Source organism: Eucyclogobius newberryi, unplaced genomic scaffold (assembly GCF_026437365.1).
Source record: "Eucyclogobius newberryi isolate DKJ021-1_F unplaced genomic scaffold, fEucNew1.0.hap1 SCAF_4, whole genome shotgun sequence".
NCBI classification, from domain to species: domain Eukaryota; kingdom Metazoa; phylum Chordata; class Actinopteri; order Gobiiformes; family Gobiidae; genus Eucyclogobius; species Eucyclogobius newberryi.
This window is the reverse complement of record NW_027316056.1, coordinates 26,393,635-26,420,928: the sequence shown is the minus strand read 5'-3', so window position 1 is coordinate 26,420,928 and position 27,294 is coordinate 26,393,635. Positions and strand designations below refer to the sequence as shown.

General features: G+C 39.5%; 1 protein-coding gene across 1 annotated transcript in view; it reads left to right on the top strand.

Annotated features, from left to right (window-relative positions):
* ctnna2 (catenin (cadherin-associated protein), alpha 2) overlaps positions 1-27,294 on the top strand; it is a 308,211-nt gene that overhangs the window by 259,323 nt on the left and 21,594 nt on the right. Inside the window, exons 13-16 of the mRNA XM_072463897.1 lie at positions 7,567-7,718; positions 13,514-13,627; positions 23,870-24,051; positions 26,678-26,783. Of these exons, the coding sequence (XP_072319998.1) occupies positions 7,567-7,718; positions 13,514-13,627; positions 23,870-24,051; positions 26,678-26,783 (554 nt within the window). The remainder of the gene's footprint in view (positions 1-7,566; positions 7,719-13,513; positions 13,628-23,869; positions 24,052-26,677; positions 26,784-27,294) is intronic.

The following is a 27,294-nucleotide window of genomic DNA, read 5'->3' as shown; positions in this document are numbered from 1 at the left end:
AAAAATGAACTGCTGCACAAGCGACCACCCCTGTTGTCTACTCCGAGAACTTTCCAGAAAATGTCTTCATACATTTATTATCCAAGTGTATAATCAATGAAATGTTTAACCCTCACTCTGTTAATATAGAAATGGCAAAGGCGTATCATCAAATACTTGCTAAGGGTAAATGGTATTACTTCAAATAACCACACAGAATAGAGCAGGGGTATTGCCTTGTACCTCACAATACAATACATATCCCAATATTCGATACCTGTCCTGATACTCAGAGTTTGATATGTCCTAATACATGGATATCCCTTAAAGTTGTCACTGTCATGATATGATGACGTTGTCTCTCCTCCACAGTGCTGAGCCACAAAAATAGACACACAAATAATGCAATTGTCACCTTTTCTCAGCTGACAATGGCCAAACAGCGCATTTAAAATCATGCTGATATCAGAACATAACACAAATACACTCTAATGACAGTGCAGTGCTCATAAATAAATTGCCAATTACATATTAAAACCCCTGTGTTTTCGAGTCATTAGGTGTTATGCACATCTTTTTTAGAGGGGATGGGAATCAGAGAAGGTTTATTGCCATTGCCAATGAACAGAATTCACACACATAGGAACTTGTTTGGTGATTCGGTGCAACATAAAACAATGAACGATGATAAAACAACCTATATAAAATAAAATTTTAAAAGAGCATGCATTAAAGAAAAAATATTTAAATCTGCTAGAGGATAAACATGAAAATAAGGAAAAATAAAAATAAGAATAAGGAGCCCGGGAAGGTCTGCTCCACACTCAAAACCTGGTCCGCTAGCGCACCCGGACCAGGTTTTGAGAGACGGCAGTGTGGACCCTGGACTACCTCACAAACCGAGCCCAGTCCAGTGAGAACCCATCCTTGCATCCTTTCTCTTCACCCTCGACACGGCAGACTTCAGGCACAACACGGACAGCTGTGTCCTGCAGAAGTTCTCTGACGACTCCTCAACACGTGGAGTACAGTGGACTAAATCAGGACTTTGTGGGCTGGTGTGAGCAGAACCACCTCCTCATCAACGTGGGGATGACCAAGGAGATGATGCTCTTGTTTATTTGATCCACTGTCCATAATCAGTCACTTATTGTAGATAAAAGTGTTAGATTTAAGTCTGTTTTTAAAGTTATGCATATTGTTATTTTGGTATGTTTCTAATCTGCTTGTAAACTGAAATGTCCCTGCAAATAAAGGTTCTCTTATTTTATCTTGCCTTTTTTTAAGTGTCAGAAAACTTCTTTACATGCGCTTATAGTGCTACTTTTGATTGGTCACCTTTACAGTAGCTCTTTCTCTCGCCTGTTTACTTCCAAAACAAAGGAATAAAAAAGCTTGCCTTTTCTTTTATCTATCACCGCTGCTGTGAGTCATAGTAAAATAACTGGCCCCGTTACTTTGACAGTAACTACAATGGGAAAACAGAGTGCTGCCTGGTGGTCCAGTGGTCTAAGCACCAGCACATACATGCTCTGTGCATTTTCACAAGTGTGTATTCTGGATCCTAGTCCAATAATTGTGCATACACACAATGCTGTTGCTTTGAGTCGTAACAGCATCTTAAATGACCGCTCTTCTTTAGTGTCTGTTGTTAATTGCCCAGTTAAGGCTGGGCATGGGCGCCTTGTCAACTTGTCGCACGAGTACTGCACTTGGCCGTAGTACGCTTTGATGAAGAGGCCTCGTGTGTGTGTTTCACCCTCTTACTGTTTGGCTTCTTAGTGGTCGTAGTTTAGATTTTAAGAGCTACCATGCACATCTGATCTGGACCATAAAGCACTTATTGATCCCACTGAACTTTTGCCTCCTCACTTTTCTCCCCCCTCCTCTCGCCTCTCCCTCAGCACAGCGCAGACCTGATGTCTATAGAGTTGAACACCGTCAAGGGGAAATCTATAGCCGGGGGAAAAATGATTAAGTGTAGCTGAACAAAGGGAAAAAGGACCACACACGTTTTTTTGGAGGGTACTGAGTCCAATTAACTAGACTCTACCAAGAAATCAATAACCGTCACCAAGGATTTCACCAAGCGATCTGAGTATGGGTTTTTCAGTGCACTTCATCGATGTTGTCCTACTTTTCCCTTCCACTTGTACTGTTCTTATCTTGTCCTGAGTTTACATGCACTATATCTAAATTTGTTTCTCTTTAATGGCTTCCTAGATGTGACAGGCTTCGCTGACAGCTCGCCACCTCATAACACAAGTCGCTTATCACAACTGGCTGCCCCCTGACCTTGTCTCAATTTAGCCATCGCGGTGCCTTCATATCGAACGCGTTTCCCTCCGATTTATTGCCCCGGTCTGAATGTGGGACCAGCCAAGGCACACAACTCTTTCTGTGTAAAGCTGAGCCATAGATTCCTGACAGGCAGCGTTCTTACTTGCACACGCGGACTGGGATTGAAGTGTGTCCTTGAGAGGGAGGAAAATCAATAGCCTAATGGGAAAGTGGTTATGGCTTCTTGCTCTCTTTCCCTCTCTTTTCTACCTCTTCCTTTTCCTCCTCGTGGACACTTTTCTCCCTGCTAATTCCCTGTGTTTAAACTTATCTGCTTGTACCCTCCCCAAAAAAGCCGCACATTTTTTAAAGTCGATCATTAAGCCCGGAGTGGAGAGATTAAAAAGCTGATGTATAGCCGAAGTCGGCATGCCATTTAGCAGGAGCGGCTTGTTATTACACAGGGGCCGCAGTAAATGGGATTTAGCCCGGGTTTTGTAGCAAGTAATAACACACCGGCTCGCACTGGCATCCACTTGTCATCGCTGTAAATCAGAGGTCACTAAAAAAGGAAGTGTGCTTGGAAGTATAGGGCAGTAGAAAGTAGCAGCATTTGGCACAGAGCAAGAACAATATAGCTGTTCATGAACTTGTCCTTGCGAATTATACAGCAAGTATTTATAATGCATTAATAAGTACTAGTTATTTTTTTTTATACGTTTACTAAGTCATTCACTTGCATGTATCGCTTATTGAAGTTATTGAAAACACTTTGATCAGCGGCTTTTTAATTATCTTAGTACATTTTTGTACATTGTTTAAAAACACACACATTTTTTGTTAATGGCTTTTTAACATGTATACATATGCAGTTTTGTTCAAAAGTGAGTATATGGAAACAAATTAGTGCTTGGAAACAAATTACTATTTTAAAGCATTAAGAAATAATTGAATCCAATAAATAATTTGCAGATTTTTATACTCTTGTAAAATACTCACAGCATAATTATAAAATATAAACTTCCATGGAATTGATTATTTATGTGTTTTTTTTTTACTGTTCATAATAAACCAATCAAACAAACACAATGGTTGCTTATTATATTCAATTATCAAACTTAAATTCTGTTTGTGCTCTCCAATTTACATTCTGCTTTTGTGTATTATACTGTGAACCAGTCATGTATTTTGTATGTTATAAAAAAAATAAAAAAAAAATAAAAACTGACAGGTCATTTAAAAAGACATTAAAAATACGATAATGACTTCAATTTCTTGGTGATATAGCAGTTTCCTTACTTCTCCAGGAACAGTTAGTGAGTTTGCTGAGCTGGCTGATGTCCTCTGTAAATGTCTACCCTTTGTTATGATGATGTAAAAAGAGGTTTGATCCGCGGCTGAGCAGATGGCACAGTGGTAGTTTGCCGAGAGGCGAGGTGCGCTCTCTTCATCAGAGGTAAATAGAGATGGTACTGCGTGCTCATGAGGAAATTGCAGTTTGAGGTGCAGATGATGACTTAAGGGTACAGTCTGACCAAGGTTAGAGCGAAGCCGTAGCCGCAGTGATGATAAACTTTGTAAGTGTTTCTTATGACATTAGTCTCCGTGCCGCACTGTATTTCAAAAGGCTAAATGAGGTTTCTCGACTTTCAATACTAAGTTAAGTTCTCATGTAAAGTGGGATAAGTTAATTTAAAGCTTACCTAAAGAGGGACAAGATGGTGGTGAAGAGGAAGTAAGACAAAAATCTTTTAATTTAGATCATCACTGCTATCCTGGCATGCACCGCCAAAACCCACGCTGGCATGGATGGTAGCAGAGACTTCACTTCAATCGTCATATTTAATCGAATTTTCAAGAAATTGTGGATTATTTTTGTACAAATAATCAAGAGCAGATCAAAGCCGACAACAATTTTACTAAGCTACCATCTGTTTAACTATCGATATCAGCAAACAGTATAGGTACAGGGCTTTATAATGCAGTATATTTCTCACAATGATATTACAAGGTGGAAAGTAAATCAGTCTTTCATTTTTGCTATTCACAAGGAAACGCTAACTGCTGGGCTCCAAGAGGCTCGCCGATATTATGTGTTTTGGGACTGTTCTGTGGCTCAGAAAGTGCTTTTTTTTAAACATTTTATTCATCATCCTACCTGAGTTCAGAACTTGCTCTTTGCAGCTGGGAAAAAGGCCCTCACAAAAAGAAACTGATCTGGATTATTTGGATGTTTTATGTTAAGTGTATGTTCCCTCTCTGTCGTGTTATTTTTATTTATATATATATATATATATATATATATATATATATATATTATATATATATATATATTAAATTGCAGGGAAAAAATAGATACAGATTAAACAAATAATGATAATAATAAAATACATTTTAATCGTTCATCTGATTCGTTTTTAAGATATATTGTTATTCACGGCTTGATTTACTTACAAAAGAGCTCTTTACGTCTATGATACTCGTATAGTACCACTACAACATGTTCTACTGCACGTATTAGTAGTGAAGTGATACTGATTTTACTACTACTGGTGTCAACTATTGTAAATGTACACCAAAGTAATGTAATAGTTATGTATATTCTTATAATAAATGGTGACATTCTGTTGTGTTGAAAGCCAGGGAAACCTCCACTTTGTAGAATTCCCCATTCCCATAGCTGTTTACAGTTTGTCATATGTAAAACAGATCCTTAAACAAAAGGTATATTTCAATTTGCTTTATTTATGGGCTGGCAGTTAACCTTGAATGAAAACACGCTGCGATCAAAGAGCTCGCTGATCCATAAATTAAGTGGCTGTACAACTCCTGCTGCCTTGAATAAAAACGCCCATTTATTTACATGAATTAGCATTAGATTTCCGCAGCTCAAACCGATTCCGTTTGAACATTTGTTATAATTTAACATTTATTTTTTTAAGTTCCTTCCAACACCTTCAGGCATTCATTACGTGTCCTACTGTGCCCATTGTTGTTTTTGTAATGGGAAATGAATGCAGCAGGACCTTTGGAGCTGATTCTCCAAAACATGGCCTCAGCTGTGCGAAAATTATACCTATGTGATTGTTGAGAGTGCACGGCAACACTGCGGGCCAGAGACAATCAAGGGCTGACATGGAAATGTTTTGATTCATAGTATTGCTGTTTCATTCTTCTTCTTTTTTTCATATAAAGTCTAAACCTTTCACCATTTGTATAGCGTCGAGCAGGCATCAGATCGGCTCAGGTTGTATGATGTTCTGCCTGCTAAGTATCTCTCAAAAGGCTAACGGTCTCTATTGCACGCTTTGCACAGCTATAACTTCTCACTTTAAAAATATGCCTGCAGGGTAAAGAGGGGAGGAAAAAAAATCCATTCCTACATGGTCACATTTAATTTCCTTCATCATTTTTCAACTGGAATGAGTGAAATTGCTCCTTTACCATCAGCAACTTTGCTCATTAAGAGCTTGGAGAACATTTAAATATTTCTATTTAAAAAGCCTTCCCAGCAATTCCCAAAAGCCTATTTTACGCTTCTCCAGTAAGTGGATTAAAGTGAATTAAAAAGGAAAAGAAAGAGGGGAAAGACTTTGTGTAGAGCCTTTTATGTGCAGTGAAATATCGCTTAATTTTATATTAGACAAATAAGTACAATGCAGATCCACCTTTAGTGCGAGCTGGCTAATTGATTCAGCGCTGGGTGCATGTAAGCGAGCAGGAGAGTGTGGGTAGGAATGATAAAATCTCACAGTTGGCTCTCAGTGGGGCTCATCCGCCAAGCTGCCATACTTTATTGTCCTTTTTGCTAGTGTTTTTTCCGACTTCCGCTCCATTTTGGGATCTTGTCTGCCATTAGTCAAACGCATAACCCTTTCAAAGCTAACCTTGCCTTAAGACAGCGTTGTGTTATATATTTTCACACAGTAAAGGCAGTTTCCAGGTGCAGTTGCAGATTGGTTTCATCAGCATTTATTTCCTGCTTTACAATATCCAGTAACGAGAATAAAACATTTCTTAAGATTAACGCTTTGAAGTAGAAACTGGTATTTTGAAAAATATCTTGCATTGTTAGTGTACACACATTATTTAGTTCAACACGCTTCATTGTCCCCATTTTGCCAAACATAATATTGAGCTTTAACCTAAAGTTTCTCAGAGAAAATGATATAAACACAACTGATATTTATTGAGGTGATGTTTCCATCGACCAAATGTAACTTTGCTGTTGTTTTGAGATAAAAGGGTTTTCAAAACTCTATAAAATGCTTAATATTAAATTGCAAATAATAAATCATTATTCAATTGTTTTAGTGAGTGAGCAAAACATTCTCAAATGTCAGTACACGAACCTCCTAAAACAATTCTTCAAAGTCGTCACGATCCGCGCTAAAATTAATATTTTCTTCCCTCGTTCTTTTCTGACCTTTCCTGATCATTGCTCATTACAAAAACATACAATTCCAAATTCATTCAAGTTAAATTCAAGTACTCCCAATACAACTTTTTGCTGCCCTGCGTGGAGTGTATTAAAATCCCTTTTCCCATTTGCCGGGTACGTTTGACTGAAGAAATATTGATTTGACAATGTAGGTAGACTTGACTTTCCTGCAGCTGACAGTCCAAGTAAACCTTTGCTTTTGTTATGCAAATCCTCCTCCACACCAGTATATATTAATAGAATCACATTATTGGACACTGCATTCAATTATTGTGACTCAACAAGAGATTATGTGGCAAGGTTGGGCCTTGGACATATTTGCACATTCAGCTTCTTGAATATTGATTAATTTCTATTCAGCACTATTCAGTCAGTCATACAAAGAGCATAAGGCTATTCTGGGTCTGGCTCAATTGATACCAACAAAAAAAACCACACATTTTTTGCTGTCAGTTGAGAAACTCTTTGTTACCTGAACCTTTGTCTGTTAGAAAAGAGTTTGATGAATTTGTTTTCCTCTACCGGCATTGTCATTTCACCGCCTAAGCTTGCGACTTTACACCCCCAACGATCAAGCACCTCTTATCTCCAATATGTGTGCCACTAGCAACGCACACGGCAACCGATCTGGCAGGCACGCTAGTCAAAGTGCAAGGTTAGCCAAGGTAACACGGGCTAATTGGTGAATGAATGGCATATTGTCACTTGCACGATTCTGACGTCTCTTGTTCCCTAAAAACAGAACACCAAATTGTTTCGTAAATATTCAGTAGTACAGTTGGGTGCATTTCCTTATGTTGCTACACAAATAACCTCCTCGCTGTCTTAACTTCTGCTTTTCCCTCTCTTTTTGCATGTCTCTGCAGTCATGCCTCGTTTCGCTGAACAGGTGGAAGTAGCTATCGAGGCTCTGAGCACAAACCCGCCGCAGGCCTTCGAGGAGAACGAGTTCATCGACGCGTCGCGGTTGGTCTATGACGGCGTCCGCGACATCAGGAAAGCTGTGCTCATGATCCGGGTATGTCCAGTACAATGTGGAAATGTCTAGAAAAGATAGAGCCAAAAGGTTTATGTTTCTTTTCATAAATATACATATAGAAATTGTGTTATTTTATACACTTTACAATTGTGGCTGTCCTTGCACTTACTGAGGCATGAAAACACTTTAAAATACATGAAACAGAATCTGCAGTGAAGTGGCCTTTTGTGTAGCTGTATGTTGTGGACTCGATTGAAGAGCTGAGATGAAATTTAGAATCCATCGTCAATGAAAAAAAAAGCACAAACATAGGAACTTGCTTTGGTGATTCGGTGCAACATACAACGATGAACAATAATAAAAACAAGGTATATAGAATCAAAAAGGGCATGCCTTGAAGAAAAACAATTTAAATTTACTATAAGATAACAGTAAAAATAGGCTTACTGTGTACACAACATTTACATTGAAATTTACAGATGTAGTAGAGGTCTCAAACCTCGAGTAGAAGGTGTTAAGTTCCTCAGCCAGTTTCCGGTCGTCTGCAGCCTGGGTGTCTCTGGGCTTGCAGTTGGTCAGAAGCTGGAGCCCACTGCATACAGAGGCAGGGTTATTGTCAGAGAACTGCTGCTTCAGACGCGTATTGTACTGTGTTCTAGCTCTCGACACCTCCCTGATAAATCCATACTTCGCATCTCTGTAGCGCTTGTGTGTGCTTTTGCTGCCTTTACTACCTCAGTTTTAGTACCTTTAAGTATATTGTATCAATATCAAGTTCAAGGTTTATTTATAAAGCGCACTTACAAAGTTAAAAGCCCAAAGTGTTGTACAGCAAAGTGCAAATACATATACAAACAATATAAATATACATGAAGTTAATACAAATATTGACTCAGCTCATGTTTAAAAGGCAAGAGAGAAAAGGTAGGTTTTTAACAGCGATTTAAACTGCTCTAGTGTCTCAGCAGCTCTAACATGCAGAGGTTGTTCCAGCCTGGGCACAGAGAGCTCAGTCCAATCTGCTTTTCAGCTTTGACCTGGGCACATCCAGGAAGAGCTGAGAGGAGGACCAATTCTTGAAAAAAAATAGACATTTTTACAGACAGGTACAGGCAGGAACACGGTGGAACAATAACTCACGCAAATAACAGGGAGCCAGACCATTTAGAGACTTAAAAACCATGAGCAACATCTGAAATTTGATTCTGTGGATAACTGGAAGCCAGTGCCGTGATGCCAGGACTGGAGTCATGTGTTAGTGACGCCTTGTACCTGTGAGCAGCCAGGACGCCGCATTCTGCTCTTTAAGAGAAGTCAGATTGAGACCATAATTCAGTAGTATAGCAAGTAAACATTTTAGTTTACTTAGTCATATATAGGGATGTCACCATTATTTGGTTAATCCATAATTGTGATTAATCAGAACACAATGTAATCGTAATAATAAGAAAATAATAATAGTGACCATTTCAAAGGCAACATTACTGGTACGTTTTTTAGTTCAATCTCACGTCCAAAAAAATATATAAATAAACATAAATACAATAACTTTATTTTATCTGGCGGTTTTTGTCAACATGTACTTTTGCTGTTCAAAAAGGGTTTAAGTTTTTGTAAAGCCAGTCACAAATTTGAGGAACGGTAACATGTCAGACCACGGGAATGAAAGAAAATTTAAGATTTCACTGTTGTTTGATCACAGTCTCAATATTCATGAATAATTGTGAAATGATAGTGTTTTTTCCTCACTATAATCATAACACTAACATTTGCTCATGTGACATCCCTACTCATATGACAGCTGAAAAGAAGGATCCGATGGTGTCAAAAATGTTCTGCTTATGCTCCAACAATTAATCCAAGACAAAAAATATGTTTCACAACAAATGATATCTAAACTAAACTAAATAAAGCCAATCATTCCTAGGTGACAGATTTGAAGAGAATCGTAACGTTGATGCAGGAGTCTCTTCTCTAAAGTAGAGATTCCAACTATTTCCACTTCCTCTAGGCTTTAAAGCAGCTGTACCCTTCATTTTTTTCCATCTAATAAAGTAACTTAATGCTGGACAGACTCTGCATACAGGTGCGTAGGAGGAAAGGCACAAGCTCCCGCACACTGTATCGTGATTATATAAGACAAGGAACTGCCCCTGTCAAGTCATTAGCCAATCACGTACGTGGACAAGACGCATTCACAATTAGACTCCCAAAAGAAACACAATCACTTTGTTACATCATCATCATGTGTAGAAATACATGATCGATAATTACACAATTTTTTACCCTTTAGTTTAGTCACATTTGTCAAAAATAAGAAATGGTGCATACAAGTTTGTGTTAAACCTCCCTCCTGCCTCAGAGGGAGGAGAACCATATTCACAAATATGTTACCACACTTTGCAGACATAACACTACATCAAATAACAGTTCATCATTAAGACCCCCCGAGCTGAGTTTGTAAGGTGAAGATCCAGCATGCTTCACTTCTCTTTAGCACACAGTTGTGGTGACGGCCTCTAGGTGGAGCATGTACTCGTCATAATCCACAAAAATGACACATCATAAAATGAATGGATCTTGGCATCTTATAGCGCTTCTGTGTTTGCTTATGCACTGTTTGAGTTTGTCTGTCGTTTTATCGAGTCCACATTGGCATGTTCTGACGCTTCTGATCAGAAAAAAATCCAGTGGAAGTGTGACTAACGTCTTGGCTGTGTTGTGGGAGCAACTTCCACATTTATAATTTCCATTCGGGATTTAAATAAAGGTGGATCACATGATCTCTCCACCCAGAGAGATCATGTGATGTGGGTCTGGTCCGGGAATCGAACTCATGATCTCCTTCTTGGGAGGCTAACCGCCTTTGCCACCGTGCACCCCTTATGTTATGACATGTTATGACCCCAAACCCACATGTTCGCAGTGGGTTGGGTTCACTACTAAGCATTTCTAACTAATTGTGGGGGAAAACAATTATGTTCAGAAGGCATTAGTAATGAACAACATCTGGACTGCTTCAAACCGTTTGAAATAAACCACTTTTATTTTTCTTGTAAAAATCAGGTACAGTGCTTTTAAGTGCTTTATTTTTGCAAGATAAATTAGACAAAACTGTTATTTTTGCCTTCTTTTTTCATTTAATTCTTTTCTACACCTGAATACAAAACCAACTCAAAGCACAATGTGATTAAGCACAATATACTTGAATGAATGGATAAAATGATATGTATTTTCAGTTAATTATTCTGCCTATGATGTTTAATAATAAAACTATCTAACCACAGTAGTACACTAACTTATTTCACAGCAGTACTGGGGGGCATTTTTTACTCCATGTTAACTATACATGAGGGATATTATCAATGTGCCAACTGTGCTTCTTGTTATGACGATAGATGATAGAGCATCGAGTCTGATAAAAAATATATTTGCCCAAAGGAGGAAGAAAACTGAATATGTAATTAAAATTCAATTGAATTCCCATTTGAAATGTCACAGCCATCACATGAACTGCTTAATGAAGCTGCCAGAACATTGTGCAAGTGTTTGATGCAAGTCTCACACCAATGTTTTTCTTGCTGCATTTTTCACCCTAACTGGCCCTTCTCTTTTCACCATGTAATTCATTTATTCAACTTTATGCAGGCTGGAAGCTTTCCCAGCACAGCTCTGTAAAGAAAATCTAATTATGGAAAATAATTTGATGTTGGTAAATAATGTAAAACAGGCAGCTTTGAACTGCCTGCGACCAGCTGCCTTCATAATCCCATCCAAGTTCTATTACTTTCTGAGGAAACAACTTGGAGATCTTTGCCTTCTCTGTTGTCTAACTTGATCATATAGAGACAGCACATTTGGATGTAACTTTGCTTTGCTGTAATTGTATTTCTACTTAAGCCAAATAACAGCACAGATCTGAGCAGTCAGTGGATTAAGCAAGGCAATTCACCACTGTGCGCCTTCAAATGAGCTGGTTGGATGGTGACTTATAAAACTGGTTTAAAACAGATCTCAGATAAATAACTTATTTTTAAATATAGGCCAATATAACAAGCTGGTATATTATATGCCATAACTATTGTTGTGAAAAGGCAATAAGCAACTGTGTTGGCCTTTTTTTAGTGTGTCCGAGGTGTGTGAATGGAGGAAGGCTCCGTTGTCACGGTTGATGCTGTTAAATGCCTCATTTTTTCAATGCTATAACAAGGTCAAGAACACCATATTTTTTGTATCGCATATATATTCACACAGGATATAAAAAATTGTATTAGTACTTTCTTCCATATAGCTAAAGATATATTGCTCAATATTTTTCATTTATTTAATTTATTTTTTTTGTTTTTAATGAAAATGCTGGTGTGTTGTGATGAAAGCGCATAGCATTACATTTGCTTTAATTGGCTGGTCGTGGAGAGATGCACTTCAAATCTCAGTTTGAAAGCAGCACCCAGAGTTATCTGAAACATAAACCGTGTACAGAGCACATGAGCGCAGTATAATAGCATGTCGTCACAGATTGTATGTGTCAGTTAAAAGGCTTGTTCTCCGCAGCGGAGCTGAGGTTATGTCAGTGCTTTGACTGCAGCAGCCCTATAAATGTCAGCACCGTGTACCACTGATGACTTTACAAATGTTCATTTTCATGTGATTCACTGAACTGCCCTTGTTCCCTACATGTCACATCACATGTCCAGCAGCCATTGCCCTGGGAACCAAGCTTAGCTCAGAGACTGATCCTAATGCTACTATTTATTATTGAGTGAACATTCATATTATTTGGTTAGGGCCATGCATGTTAAGGAACATCCATGAGAAACATGCTGTAGACAAACTAGATTGTATCCATGGGCTCCCATTGGCTTACACAAACACATTCATTCATACACCAGCATTCTTAGACACTGTGGGCAATGTGAGTGAAGCGTTTTTACTAAGGACACCATAACAGTGGTCTCCTATCCAAGTACATACCAGGCCCCCTCCTGCTTAGAGATTGGGCATTAAACTTGGTATGACCACTTTTTAAAAATGATAACTCACCAGCTTAAATAATTCTCTCAGTTCTCATAAATTCTCCCATGTGAGCAGCTGAAATATTTTTGCTACCAACTTTGAGAAAAAGAACGTTTTTATGTTTTATTTAAATTTGATTTTATATAAGACAGATACATTCAATTCAAGAGTTCAATTTAAGTAAGATTGCGATGGAACTAATAAAACAATCCTAACACATTACAGAGCTCAGGATTGTGTTTTCAGACCCTGAGATTTTTCTGTTAGCCTAATGTTACACCGGTGAAGATTATACGATGCTCCAGTAAAAAGACTAAGTAACAAAACCTATCATTTGTTCAAAGTATTCTGACATTATAGTGTAATGTGTGTATTTACCAGTAGTAACCAAGCAGTTTATCAGGTTGTTGTTTTTTACTTTTTACTCTGTGTTTGCCAATGTATTTTTACGGACATTTGGAACGTGTCACTACTTTCGGCCTTCAGTCCCAGGCTCTATGAAAAATAATGACTCAAATTATTGATGTAGATTGATTTTCATTCATGACCCCTATACCACTGTGCGACACACTAACCTAGACAGTCACAGTAGTACATTTGTTTGAAACTAGTTTTAATGAATACATTGTGTTCTTATTGAAAGTGTTTTATCTTAGTGTTGTAAACATGTTTTTATTTCAGTGTGACGTCTTTAGTGGGATATAGAAGAGAACTGGAGCCATTGGTATAAGAGCAGTAGCAATGGGATGCCACACGCTGCCTGTAGCCTCACTGTATGATTGTTTACCGAGCCCTGTCCTTGTGTTGTTCTGTTCTAGACACCAGAGGAGCTGGAAGATGACTCGGACTTTGAACAGGAGGACTATGATACTCGCAGCAGGACCAGCATACAGACTGAAGATGACCAGCTTATTGCCGGACAGAGCGCTAGGGTGAGTATTGTCCTCCCGCCTGCTGAGCTGCACCATCTTGAATGAAAGAAAACAAAACCTGTGAGCACAAAAGAGAATATGTTGTACAGTAGTTCAACAGAAAATAGCCATTGCTAAGGCCTGTTTCAGAAAAAGCAGATTTCGAACACAGCTTGAAAGAAATGTAATGAGTGCTTCCATTTTTTCCACATGTATTTTTTAAATGAACAGTTAATAAATGATAAATGTAAAATTATAGCATTTTTTACTGTATGTTCTGATGTAGGCCTGTAATTTGGGGGCTGGAGCAGAAAGTGACTCTCTGTGTCCACCCACCAATGTTCCACAGCAATACATCAATTCATTCTCTAGCTCCTCTTACATACCATGAACGTCCATTTGTACCACCCTTCAAAGTGGTATTATTTAAAACTAAACCCCGCTCTGGGATGGCAGGTGTGAAATCTCAATCACAAACAAAGAACTAATTACCAAATCCCCTTTAGATGGCAGACAAAAATAACAAATGCATTCTTGTTTGGTACCAAGGCTCGGCTGTGAGCACTGGGGCGTCTGGGTTCTTTATTGTCGTGATTTTTACTTGGGCCCAGGCTTAAAGAACATTAGCAGAGTATCAGAGCATGCTGGCCTCCAGCTACAGCAGCCGCTTTTGCGGTATGCTGCGTGGTGAATGGATTGTGGATGGCAGCAGTTGTGATTTGGCCCCTTGCCTCTCCTTGTGGCACTCGGCTTAAGTAGAACTGGCTATGTCTTTCATATTCCAGCACTCACGAGGGAATAACATGGACATTAACTAATGCTGGGTAATATGAGATATATATGATTGGCACCGCTTGACCCATTTGGCACTTTTTGAAGTGTGAGAAGGTATTTCAGACCGGTCTCTCAAAAGAATATGCAGAGTGCACCGTGACAAACATGTTCAAAACACAATTAACTCAATTCCAAAAGTCCTGGTTAGGCTTAAACAGATGAATGTAAATACACTTTGAATAATAGAGTCAAGAAATGTTGCTGATTTTGGCCTCAAATTGACAAAGCTTTTTGAGAAATCCAAATTAACATTCATAATTAGCATAAGCATAAGTAATGCATGCTTCTGCTCTACTTGTCCAGCAGTCACTGTCCATGTACATTAAATGTTCATATTGCCCAGACATTCTCCAAACTGTAGTACGTTAACTCGATGTCTACTGAGGTGTACTCAGCGTTATTTGCCTGATAAAATAAATTACAAAAAGAGATCCCAATTTATTCATTCACATTCAGAGATGCCAATTTTCTTTGAAAACTTTTCTGACTCCAACTCTATGTGATACTGTTAAACAACATAAGTGTGTTTTTGGACAGACATTTCAGGAGTCCGTGGGAGTCCCAGTATGAGAATCATCTCTGCTTTCCATGTATATATGTATATGTAAACACCCACAACGGCCCCTGTGGCGTCACTGTGCACGGCCATCTGAGCTTCACACACACACACACACACACACACACACACACACACACACACACACTACTTCTAGCAGCCTCTCTGAGTGGGCAGCTCATCTCGTCCTCTTGGGAATAGTCTGCATTTACTGCATGCTCCTTCATCATTGTGTGTTAAAGTCATGAAGTGCGTTATACACTGGATTGAAGTGTGACATGACAAGATGATCACAGTTTATTAGCAAAAACACGAAAGTCTCTGCAATCTTCAGCTAACGTGCTAAAAATTAAGTGTTCATTTCATGTAACATCTTGTAGTACACTCTAAACGTCACAGCTTGTCACACTCTTAATTGACATTGCTTGTTTTCTCCTCATAGAAACTGTGCATGCCTTCCCAGAAAGAAACATCACACACATCAATAAAAGTTATGTTGGCTGTGATTAGTCGCCTCTGCTGTGGATGAAGCAGTCTGTCGTACATAGGACCGTCATGCCAAGTGCACATGCCGGCGATGTGTGTTCTGTGTGTGTAGACACGCCTAATCCGCCCTCCTCTGTACTCGCAGACAGGAGCACAACGGGAGGAGCCCTGGCAGGCCCTCGATGGGCTCAAGATATCTGCGTCTTGTTATGCTTTTTCAGTGTGTTACCAATATACTCACCTCAGCCAAAAAGACACAAAACATCATCTTAAACATATTACAGCACAATAAACATGTATCCATATAATCTATACTGCTATGAAATAGAAATTAAGTAACACTTACACCGAACAATTTATGTTCAATAGAAACTGTACTGTGCCTTTCATCTTACCACACTATTTAATTACTCAACTGCCTTTATAACCCTTACTGCTACTATTGCTACTGCTGGTCTTGTCACCAAGATCCATGAAAACATTAGAGTTTCATCCTGTGTGGGTACATGTACTCTATAATTCCAAATCTAGACAGGTGCTGTTTGAAGAGCGGTTACTTTTACAGCTTTTGGTTGTCTGTAGGGTAAAATCTGACAACAAAATACCAAGGCGCTTCAACCATTTTAGAAATCTTATTCCATCTTGGCTATTAAATACTCATAGTATTATTTACTTTTGAATGTTGATTTCTGAAACTGCAAAACATCATCTAAAACTGTGCAGTAGTATTGTACCACCGCTACTATTTCTGATAATACCAGTATTATTAGTACTTTTTTTCCCCATTGTACCACACAATAATTTACCATCAAGTCATCTTCAAAATAGCGTTGATCCAAAACCTTACAATGTCACTTCCTTTGCTAAGTACGCGGCTCACTTTCCCCGCTACCCTGCTATTTCCCCGTGCACGCGCCGCTCCACTTGTCACTTAAGCCAAAAGCAAAGTTAATAGAGCAAACACGCATAATGAGCAGGCAGTCAAAGCCACACGGGAGCCGGGCCTGTGCACAGTGTCTATTTCCATTAGGACATGCACACGCTAACTCTGGTTCTATACAGCGCGGCACAGAGGGAACCAAACACGATACACCCTTCCGCTCCCACACAACGTCTCCACACTCTGATTGGATAACACTGTTGATAGGTCATCCATAAAATTGAACTCTTGAGTGTCGGGGCAGTTTATTTCAAATGAAACAAATTAAAGTCATTTCAAGACGACGCGCCCCGGTGAGGAGACCCGGAAAGCGCGCTAATCCCTACAGACGTAACCGGAGTGTATTGGCAAGTGCACTCCCTGGGCTGGATTTGCCACTATGTTAAGCTCCCAAGGCCCGCTCCTTGTTGTTATCAGGAAAGTAGGGGAAGGGATTTGGGGATAAGTGAATTCTCGAGCAGGGGAAAGGCAGGCGGAGATGGGAGGGGCGGTGGCGGTGGCGGTGGGGTGCTCTTCTGCTCCCCTGATGCACCAATTGGCTCATGTGTTTACCCCGGCTCTGCTTTGTGTTCACAAGCTCATTCAAAAGCATTTTTCGCTGTGAATTGGAAATACAGAACAAATCCCTCACGTTATCTCCCCAACTTCTCTTGATCCCTTATTTTAAAAAGACAATTTGACTTCGGTTTTCCACCATATTTCTCAGAGGTAAATCTCATTTTCCAAGCTCTCGCATGAGAAAACGGCTCTGGTTCGTTTGAGAGTTGTCTCTGTAGATATCCAGAAAAAGGAAATAATTGCTACCACCAAATGAATGTATATGCAATGTACTGTAAAAGCTGTTTGGTTCTATGGGACCTTAACCACATTTCATTTTCACAATTGCGGGAGCGGGCCAGTGCCCTGTCTTCCACTAACATGCTCCAGTTATTTGCAGTGGTGGAAAGTAATAAAGTACAAAAGTATCATATTATAGTTAAGTAAAGCACAGATATCATACCTAAAAATTGTAATTGAGTACATTTTGCAGTGGCTTACTTTTAATTCACTAGCTCTGAGAGGAGGGATTTGTGCTTTCTACTACTGTACAATTGATGACATGAAAAGGACTGTAAAAGTAAAGTAAAAAGTACTTCTTGTATCATTTCTGCTGGTCACACCATGAACACATCATGATCACACCATGATCATCATATTTCACAGTTTAATATGATCAAAAATCTGCTCAGAATACTTTTTAAATTAAAAGTAAAATGTACTTCAATACATTTATTTAAGTATATTTTAATATGTGATACTTTTACTGTTATTTGAGGCAATGTTTTTCTCCTGTAGCTGTACTTATCCTACAAAATGTACCATCTTCCAAACTTCTAACACTGGTTCTTTGTCGCATAGAAATAGTAGATTTTAGCTCCAGTTATACAAATACCTACAACTGCTGACAATGTATGCCTCCCGCTTCAATATGCCTTTATAAGCAGCTATTTGAAAGATTATATTGCTCTGCAGTTAATTATAGCAATGGGTGAATAACTGATGTTTGGATATGTGGATATGCTAATGATTACCCTGGAGTCTTCGAGGTCAGAGAGTTACAGTGCACTCTCGACTTCCCTATTATTAGCCAGCAATTACAGCTACTCACAGCTTATGCTTTATTTTGTATAAAATTATCCTTGCCTGGAATTGCTGTTAGTTATTTTTCTCAAATATATTTCTAACAAGTAAAACAGTTGCTTACATCTGAGATACTTGAATAGATGTCGTTGCTTCAATAACAATGTTTGTATGGACCCCAGGAATAATAGATATTGCTGCGGTAATAACTAACGGGGATCCTAAATAGCATAAAATACAGTTTACTGTTCATTGCTATCATGTATTGTGTGGTTATACTTGCCAAGTAACACAATGCTGTAGTGTAAAGCTCTTACTGGATGATTAGGTCTGTAGTCGACTAAAGAACTTCTTGGTTGACTAAAGACCTGTGGATTGATTAGTCTAAAAACAGGCTTTGTATGTCTCAAATTTTGACATCTTTTTTTGACAGAAAGGTACTAAGTACATACTTATATGTAGGGCTGCACCTCTTTTCTTCGATTAATCGAATAATTGTTTTTTAGATTTTTCAAACCGTTTTTAAAAGCACATTATAATTAGGCCCGAGCGCCACAAGTTGGTGAGAGGCCTATTATTTCCATAAAAATTTCCCAAACTTTTGTTTGTGCATACAAAGTCTGGATTGCTTTAAATTTGAATCAGTTGTTAAAACCTTCGCCGTATACCTACTTTAAGTTAAACAAATTCATTTGGCACGAGAGAAAACTAAATTGTATATGAGGACAAAATATTATGTTTTTTTTAAATGTTATTAAATTTGGCAGAAAATTAAATTTGGCAGAAAATGTATTTTGCCGTCCCGATCAAAAAAGTCAGTGTTATATTTGTTATTCCAATGGGAAAACCACCAAATCTATAAATTTTGAACATACTTACACTTACAAATTCCTCCTAGAGCGTTAGCCCGATTAACCTAGAATTGGGTGAGGCTCATCTTCAGGAGTGGACCATCAAAAGTTATCAACATTTTTCTTTTAAAAATTACAGCCAGCTGCAAACCTTTCCCAAAACATTGACATTTTCAGTACACAATAATGCCCCTATTTGTAAAGCAAAGGGGAGAAGTAGGTTTAATAAATGGAGTTCATGCATAAAATAAGACATTTTATTTATAATTTCACATATGACTCCAACATTTCACTTCACCAATTAAAATGGTTTTGTTAGAATATATATATAGGACTAATTAACTTGTCACCAGACTCTCTTTGTAAACAGTTACAGTAGCTATGAATTAATCTGCGTTGTCAATTCACCTAAAATAAGAAACTTGTTTATTAAACAATGTTGGTGGGGCTAGAGATGCCTGGTGTTATAAGTTACTTTGCTGTCATTTTGCAGCATTAGCTCCGTGTGTCATCAGCCTCTGTGTCTTCGCTCCATCATCACGGACTTTGTTTCATAATCGCGGCCCTCTGTGCTCCCCCCTTAGGCCCATAGTACATACTGTTAAGCCGCCGCCAACTCGACAGTAAACAGAGACCGCTCACTAAGATGTGCTATGCATGGTTTAAGGCTGAGTTATTTTTAGTATGAACAGTTGGCACTATTAGCACAAATAGCGAGTCAGAGACCTTAAATAACACTTTGCAATTAAATATTCTCTCCTCAAACTCTGCCTTTTAATAAATTGTGTTAATCCGTTTTTAATGCCAGAAAACCGAGTTCTCCATGTTGCAACTGTTAAGTGCTTCTGTCAACAGACCATAATTTTAAAGCACTCATTTATCACCCTTGACAACAGTGCAGTTCTGCAAATATCTTTAAGTACAGGAAGAAGCCGTTTTAAAAAAAAAAGCTTTGTAGTTGGCGCAGGGATTACTAGTTAAAGTTTACTTCTTAAAGCCCATTAGTGCTTAATAACCAAGCCACGAAGGCAGCATTTAATTAAGGGATCCGTCTAATTTGTTAACGTCCTATAGGGGAGCGTTTAATTTGCAGACTGGTGCGACACACTAGGATAAACAAAGTCAGGAAAAGGAGCAAGAAGGTCCCTGAAGCAAAAAAATTCCACAATTCCCATCGTCAGTAGTTTTGTATTATTTTTCCTCTTTGTGCGTCTTAAATACTTATAATGGCGCAGGCTTTGTTTTAAACATGCATATTGTTTTCACCCCACACATTGTTTCATGGGATTTGCGGCTGTGCTCTCGCTGGTTTTGTCTTGGCACCAGCGACTGAAGAAATCTAGCCTGGGCTTAAGGGGCCTTATTTGGCTTGTTTGTTTATGTTGTTTGGCTTTTGGTTTTGCTCAGACAAACTCCCATCAAAGCCCCGGACCGTAGTGATCAGCGAGGCCAAAGATACGGTCACAACTGCTGGCCTACAATGTTTATTTTTATCAAGCTTTTCTTTGTGGTCACTCCCCCAAGTCTTATAAAAGTTATACAATTGAAAACAAAGAGGGGTTGTATTTTTTGTTTTCCCTCCAGGAAACATGAGCCAAGTGACACATTTTTATGTCGTCCCATTCTCCATTTAAATCCATTCAAATTTTATTAGGCCCGAGCGCCACAAGCTGGCGAGAGGCCTATTAATCTCGTAAGGCCGTGCGAAGCACGGCTGCGAAAGTGCGCACGTAGTGCGCACAAAATCGAGCGCGAAGCGCTCGCCCACTTCCAAACACTCACTAACGCACTCCTTCACTCATGCACGCCCCGTGCATACTAATTAGTTGTAGGAAAATGGAACATTACCGTTGTAAACGGGCGAAGCCCGTGCAAAAGTTCGCACTAAACGAGCACTTTACATTGGGATGACGACCGCGAAGCGGTCGTCATCCCCATATAAAGCACTCATTTGCGCTAAGTAGCTCACGAATACGTTCCCCATCTCTTGCATGTTCCGTGCATATAAGCATGTAATGCAAAAATTGAACATTATTACTGTATAGAGGGCCAAAAACACAAAGTAGGCGGAGCCCACTCAAAATTATCGAAAGTACCCGTCAGTGACCAGGGACCCACACCATGAGGTAGGAAAGCGCGAGCGCTTTCCGAAAATGTATAGTTTATGATATTTGAAAAATGGGAAACATTGTTTTCGCATCGGAATATTATTCTTTCTTTCTTTCTTTCTTTCTTCTTCTTCTTCTCTGGACCAACCCCCCTATTTTTCACCCAGTGAACATTGACGAAAAGTCACAAAAATTTGCACACCTCTAAAAATCGTGCCTCTCTACATTCTGGCTATTTCCCTTTTCTAAAATAAAAAAAATTGGCGCGTCAGCGCCACCAAATGTACCAAAAATGCATTGAGAGATGGGAAATGACCCAAAAAAAATCTGATCGTAGAATCATGAAATTTGGCGCAGAGGTAGATGGTGACAAGAGAAGTAAAAAATATTATTACGGCAACGCCGTCCCCCGAACCAAATGTCGGCCATATTGCTTCAAAAATGGCTAAACATGACTTCGGAGTCTTTCCAAACGTCGTACTTTTACGAACTCCTCCCAGGGCGTTGGCCCTAAAAAGCTGAAATTTGGTGAAAATGCTACTGAGGAGTGGGACATCAAAAGTTATCCAAATTACATTGATACCTCTCACGGTCTCTGTGCGGCGAAGCCGCAAACTGTAACAAAAATTTCAGAAATCTCCCATATTTAAAATTTCTGCCGTTTGCGCAGATAAAGTCCGAATTGCGTCAAATTAGAATCAGTTGTTAAACTCTTTGCCCTAAACCTACTTGAAGTGAAATAAATTCATTTGGCGCCACAGCGCCCCCTACAGATTTTATATGGAGGTTAAATGTTTAGTTTTGCGAAATTATATGAAATTTGACACACAACTCAATTTTAGCATCCCCATCAAAAAAGTCAATGAGACCCATGTCATAATTGTTATGGCGTTGCCGTAACGATGACCGAAACCTCCCATGTTATTCCAATGGGGCCAGAACATGTTTACACTTTAGACTTTCACAAACTCCTCCCAGGGCGTCAGCCCTATTAACCTGAAATTTGGTGAGACTCATCTTCAGGACCATCAAAAGTTATCCACATTTTCATTCAAAGAGTCACGGTGTCTGTGCGGCAAAGCCGCACATTTTGCCAAGAATTCAAAATAAAATTGCTTTTTGATGGTAAAACAAAGGGGAGAACATGTGACAGCGTCACAGATTCAGCAGTAGGCGTGATAAAAGGACAATTGGGGCGCGTTAGCGCCCCCTCCTCTTGCGGCGTGGCGGCGGTGTGGCGGCGGCGTGGCGAGGGCCGATCATTGCCGCTTGCGGCTATATTTTTACTTACCATTGTTATTGTTACTACCACACAACCTTTGTGTTTATTAATACTGTCAAGATAGCACATTTTAATGTGCTACTGTACATACTGTTCCAGAAAATATCATGATAAAAATTGAAACTACTTTAGTGGCACGGTGGCAGCCCATCAACACGAAACATGCACAATAGGTCAAATCTTCCAGCTATGGTATTCCTGACCAAACGGAGCTCAAAGATCAGGAGATGACAGGTCAGCGGCATTGAAGGATGGGTCAAATGCAGAGGACAAATTTCCTTATGGAGACAGTAAAGTACCTTAACACTATGCCACTGTCATAATAACCTTAAAATATCAGTATTTCCTATTTTAAATGAACTATATCTTAATAAATAAAGCACGTAATGATAAACACAAGTAGTTTATTTGTATAATTATATATATGTATATTAATAATTATATATGTTAATTATACAACCATCTATTATTTATATATATAAAATGTACAAAATGATCACAGTTCAGAAATGTCCATTCATCTAAGAGAGTGTAGTGATAGAAATTAATTTTTGGTCAAGAATGTGTAAAAAATATTCAGTTGGTATGATACAATGGATGGTACAATATTCAAAAGTGTAAAAAACCGTGTCATAAAATGTCCTATATACATTTCAAAAATATAATATTATAACTTCTCAATCTACTTCTTTTAAGTGTCAAGTAAATATATATTTATGGTTTACTTATGATGATTTGTTGATTCCCTTGTGTTCTGACCAGGGAAGGTTGAACTCAAGCTCTCAGCAGCTTTATTGCAACTGGGGACGTCTGGTCAAGGGATAAGAGGAATCGACTAGGCCGATTATTTTATTAAGGGTGTTAGACTTGTTGGAGGACAGTCAATAATAGATGAGGTTAAAAAACAAGAGCAGCTTGGGCTTTTTTGTACTGTACTCATTTTCTCCCCATTTCTGTGGAGTCAATAGAATCGACCTAATGGAAACCAGGTTACTCTTCCTTCCATCTCACCTCCCTGACTTAATGTTGAACAAATGCATTATTCATTCTCTGCTCTAAGAAGGTAATTATACATTTATCTCCCAAATAATACCGGGTCCTAACTGCGCTTGTGACCTTGCCACAAGATTTATGCCATTTTGGTCCTGCCCCCGAAAGACTGCAAGCTCAAGGCCACCAATGTGTTCTTCCTGTGGGAAAAAAAGGAGTGAAAGCTATGGATTTGCTCTTCATTGCAATGGGATGTTGAGGGCTTTGAAGTGGAGCCAATCATTAAATGTAAAGTTTAGGAGTTTATTTTGAAGTGTTTCAGAGACTGCAGAAAGTTTTTGTAAAAGGTGGATTAAAAAACACACCAGGCAGAGAAATTGAACTAAGAGCTAGAGCCCTGGCCTTTTATACCGCTGCCTTTATGCCGCCGTTCTGCTACTAATCCCTTTCTTACTCAGGCTTTTCCCATTGAACTCCTCTCAAACTTATCTTTACCTAAACTCTTTGCCGAGAGCAGTTTTTCTAATTTATTTCACGCGGATGTGGTTATTAACAAGCTGTTTTTCAATGCCTTCCTCTGTGTGTGGACCCTGTAGGCCATCATGGCGCAGTTGCCCCAGGAGGAGAAGGCCAAGATTGCAGAGCAAGTGGAGAGCTTCAGACAGGAGAAGTGCAAGCTGGACGCCGAGGTGGCCAAGTGGGACGACAACGGCAACGACATCATCGTGCTGGCCAAACAGATGTGTATGATCATGATGGAGATGACCGACTTCACAAGGTAACACGTGCAGCAAATAGTATGTGCCGATACAATCAAAGCTCCAGGAGACTCTTCATTAGCTTTTTATGCATTTAAAGAACATATACTGAATCGACCATTTACAATTGATTAAATAGTTTGTAAGTAGTGCTGGGCAACATAGCAAAAAATAAATACCGTGCTTTTCGGGCTATAAAGTGCTCCTGAATAAAAGCCGCTCCAACTAAATTTACAACGAAACAAGAAGGGCCTCACCTGTCAATAAACCGCAAGTGCCCAAGTTGTAACATAAGATATTTACACATGCCGGTTGTCTTTTGAACTGGGGGTCTCGCTGTGCCGTGGTCCGCTGCGCCGCGGGTCTAGACTAATTTCTCAGTGAATAGTGAAAACACACAGCATTTTGAAGCTTAACAAACAAAAACACATCCCAACTGTCCCTACTGTCCCTTCTGTCCTTGATGACTGTGTGAGCTGATTTACCTGTGTCTATGTCTTCACATCTGGTTCATCTGCTCCTGAGCTCGTACTTATCGAGTGTTACGTTGTTTCATTTGTGATATCATGGTCAGTTCGGGACAAGAAAGTCTCATTTCAATGCGGCAGGTTCTAAAGTACAGGCCGCAGTATATCGCATGTCCGTGCCACGCGTGTGTCTTTGTGTTCCGCCGTATCTAGATTCACTTCCTCATTAGACCAATTTCTCCATGAATTTAAGTCTGATTGTAATAAACAAACTGACATCTTCTTCTACAGCGTGACAAATGGTTGTGCTTCCTGCTGGAGTGCCCCCCGGTGGCGGTTAGCCAGTAAAAATCTATAAATTACCTGCATTGTTGTATGGGTTGGCACTAGGTCATATAGGGAATCGGACAGGAAGTTACGAAATCCAAGATGGCGGCGCTCTTGCGGCCCAAATCACTTGGGGTTCACCATTATGCTACACCATTTTGCTACACCTGGTGATGAGAGAGCTAAATTTACTGTCTCGCAGCACCAACTTAGCAGACTTGCTGGCCTGATGGTTAGAGACATGGCTTGGCGCAAAGAGTTCGTGTTTTCGATTACTGCACGGAGCTTTATTATCTCGAGTTTAACATTTTTTTTGGGATGAGTTAGCTACACTTTTGCTAATACAAAGTCATGGTATGAACTAGTTTTAACCAAACGAAGGAAACCTAAAACTTAGGCTTAGGTTTAGGGGTTAAGGGTTAAGGTTAGGGTTAGGGTTAGGGTTAAGGTTAAGGGTTAAGGTTAAGGTTAGGGTTAGGGTTAAGGTTAGGGTTAGGGTTTAGGGTTGAACCCAGACCCATGTGATTTACATTTTCACAATTCTTTGTTTTACATTCAATGCACGCCCATTTAACACTATTTCTTTCTAAATTATGAATATGATACGACTATCCTAATACTCCTTGAAAACAAGATTATCCACACGTAGGCCTATGTACACCATACATTCTCAATGTTCAAGTATCAATCTGTCAGTCATATGATGCCGGGGAGAAAGTTAAACCTAACCCAAGAGTGAAAATTATTGATGGATCAGCAGAATTAGCGGGACCGTTCGCCATGTTTACTACGGTCGACCACCTGTTTACTTCCGCCCGGCTCCCGCCATGTCGTCACGGGTCATGTCGTCACTTCCTCCTGTCCGATTCCCTATATGACCTAGTGTCAACCCTGTTGTATGGGCCGCAGTGTGTTCGAAGTGTGGGGAAAAGTAGCGTCTTAAAGTACAAAAAGTACGATCAATTCTGATATTATATTATATTTAGAACTATTACTATACATCATATGGATAGATTTGAATGTTTTATAGAATTATATTTTGGTTTTCATTATTGATTTCATTAACCTAAACACAGACTTCAGATCAGTGCCATTTGATTAATTGCCCAGCCCTATTTGTAACAACAAATTTACATTCCTCAGAAAGTTGAATGACATGAATCGTTTTGTCATATATGTAGTGTTGCAAGTTGGAAAGAAGAAGACTCTTTAAAGTGACCTAGAGCCAAGCTTTGTTTCTCTGAGACAAGACTACAGCGTTCTGATCTACTGATATACTGTATCTATAGTTGAGTGTTTACTCAAAGCCACTAGCTTTTCTCTTAATCTCTCCATCTGGGGCCCTGCATATCCAAGTCCCCGATGCCTGGCTGATAGTTATCAGTCTCATGGAGGGAGGCACAATAATTGTAAGGCACAGAAGAACCCAAATTGAACAAAGAGCACCACCAGTGATTAGCCATGAGTGATTGTAGCTGTTGCCTCCGTGCACTATTATTATTTATTTTGGACCTAAGTGACTCAACAACCAAGACGCTTAGTCAACTGAAAGAAATAAGATGAACTTTTTGCACAAGCTAGAAAAAATAACATATTCCCACAAGGAGTTTCTGTACCACATCATTAGGGATAAAGCAAGGGGTATTTTGTTCCACCCATTATCTGGGGAATCTGGTTCTCTCTTTCGATAACAGAGTCTCATATGCCCCCTGCCAGCCTTAGCAAATTAGCGAGCTGGCAGCGGCCTTTGTGACACTGGGAGAGCAGTCTTTAAAGTGTAGTCTGTGCGTCCCTGTCCCCACTCACTCACCCACCATGTCTTTTCTCTCTCCCTTTTCAAACTCTCGCACAGAGGGAAAGGCCCCCTGAAGAACTCCTCAGATGTGATCAACGCTGCTAAGAAGATTGCAGAGGCCGGTTCCAGAATGGACAAATTGGCTCGCGCTGTTGCAGATCAGGTAACCCTCTAGCCCGGTGTGACTATTGCTTTTATTTCGGTACTTGTAAAAGTTGGATTGTTGGAGTGGACATTGGAAATATTTAGGCGGTGTTTTGGAGTGTGGGAATGGAGTGGTCATCTGTGTCGCTGCCTCATCGGTTCTCCTGTGCAAGCTCAGAGCGAGTGAGACAGCACCACCAAGTTGTGTCTGTACTATAATTAGCTCCTAGCCAAGGTGTTGCATTCATTATCAGATGAGTACCTCTCCAAAATGCGCTGACAGGCCGATTTCAATATCTAATCAATCAGCGCAGCCAAGATAGGAGCGAAAAGCAATAGATGAGTACATTGTGTGTGTGTGTGTGTGTGTGTGCTCAGCAAATTAAGTGGCAGACATTTAGGGATGCTGTTGGCATCCCAGGTAATGCATAACACTCTCTGTCATTTCATCTGTCTCTAATAAGAGCTGCAATAAACTCAGGCACAAGACAGGATGATTTATCGAGGCAGCCTGTTGTCATTGTTACTGC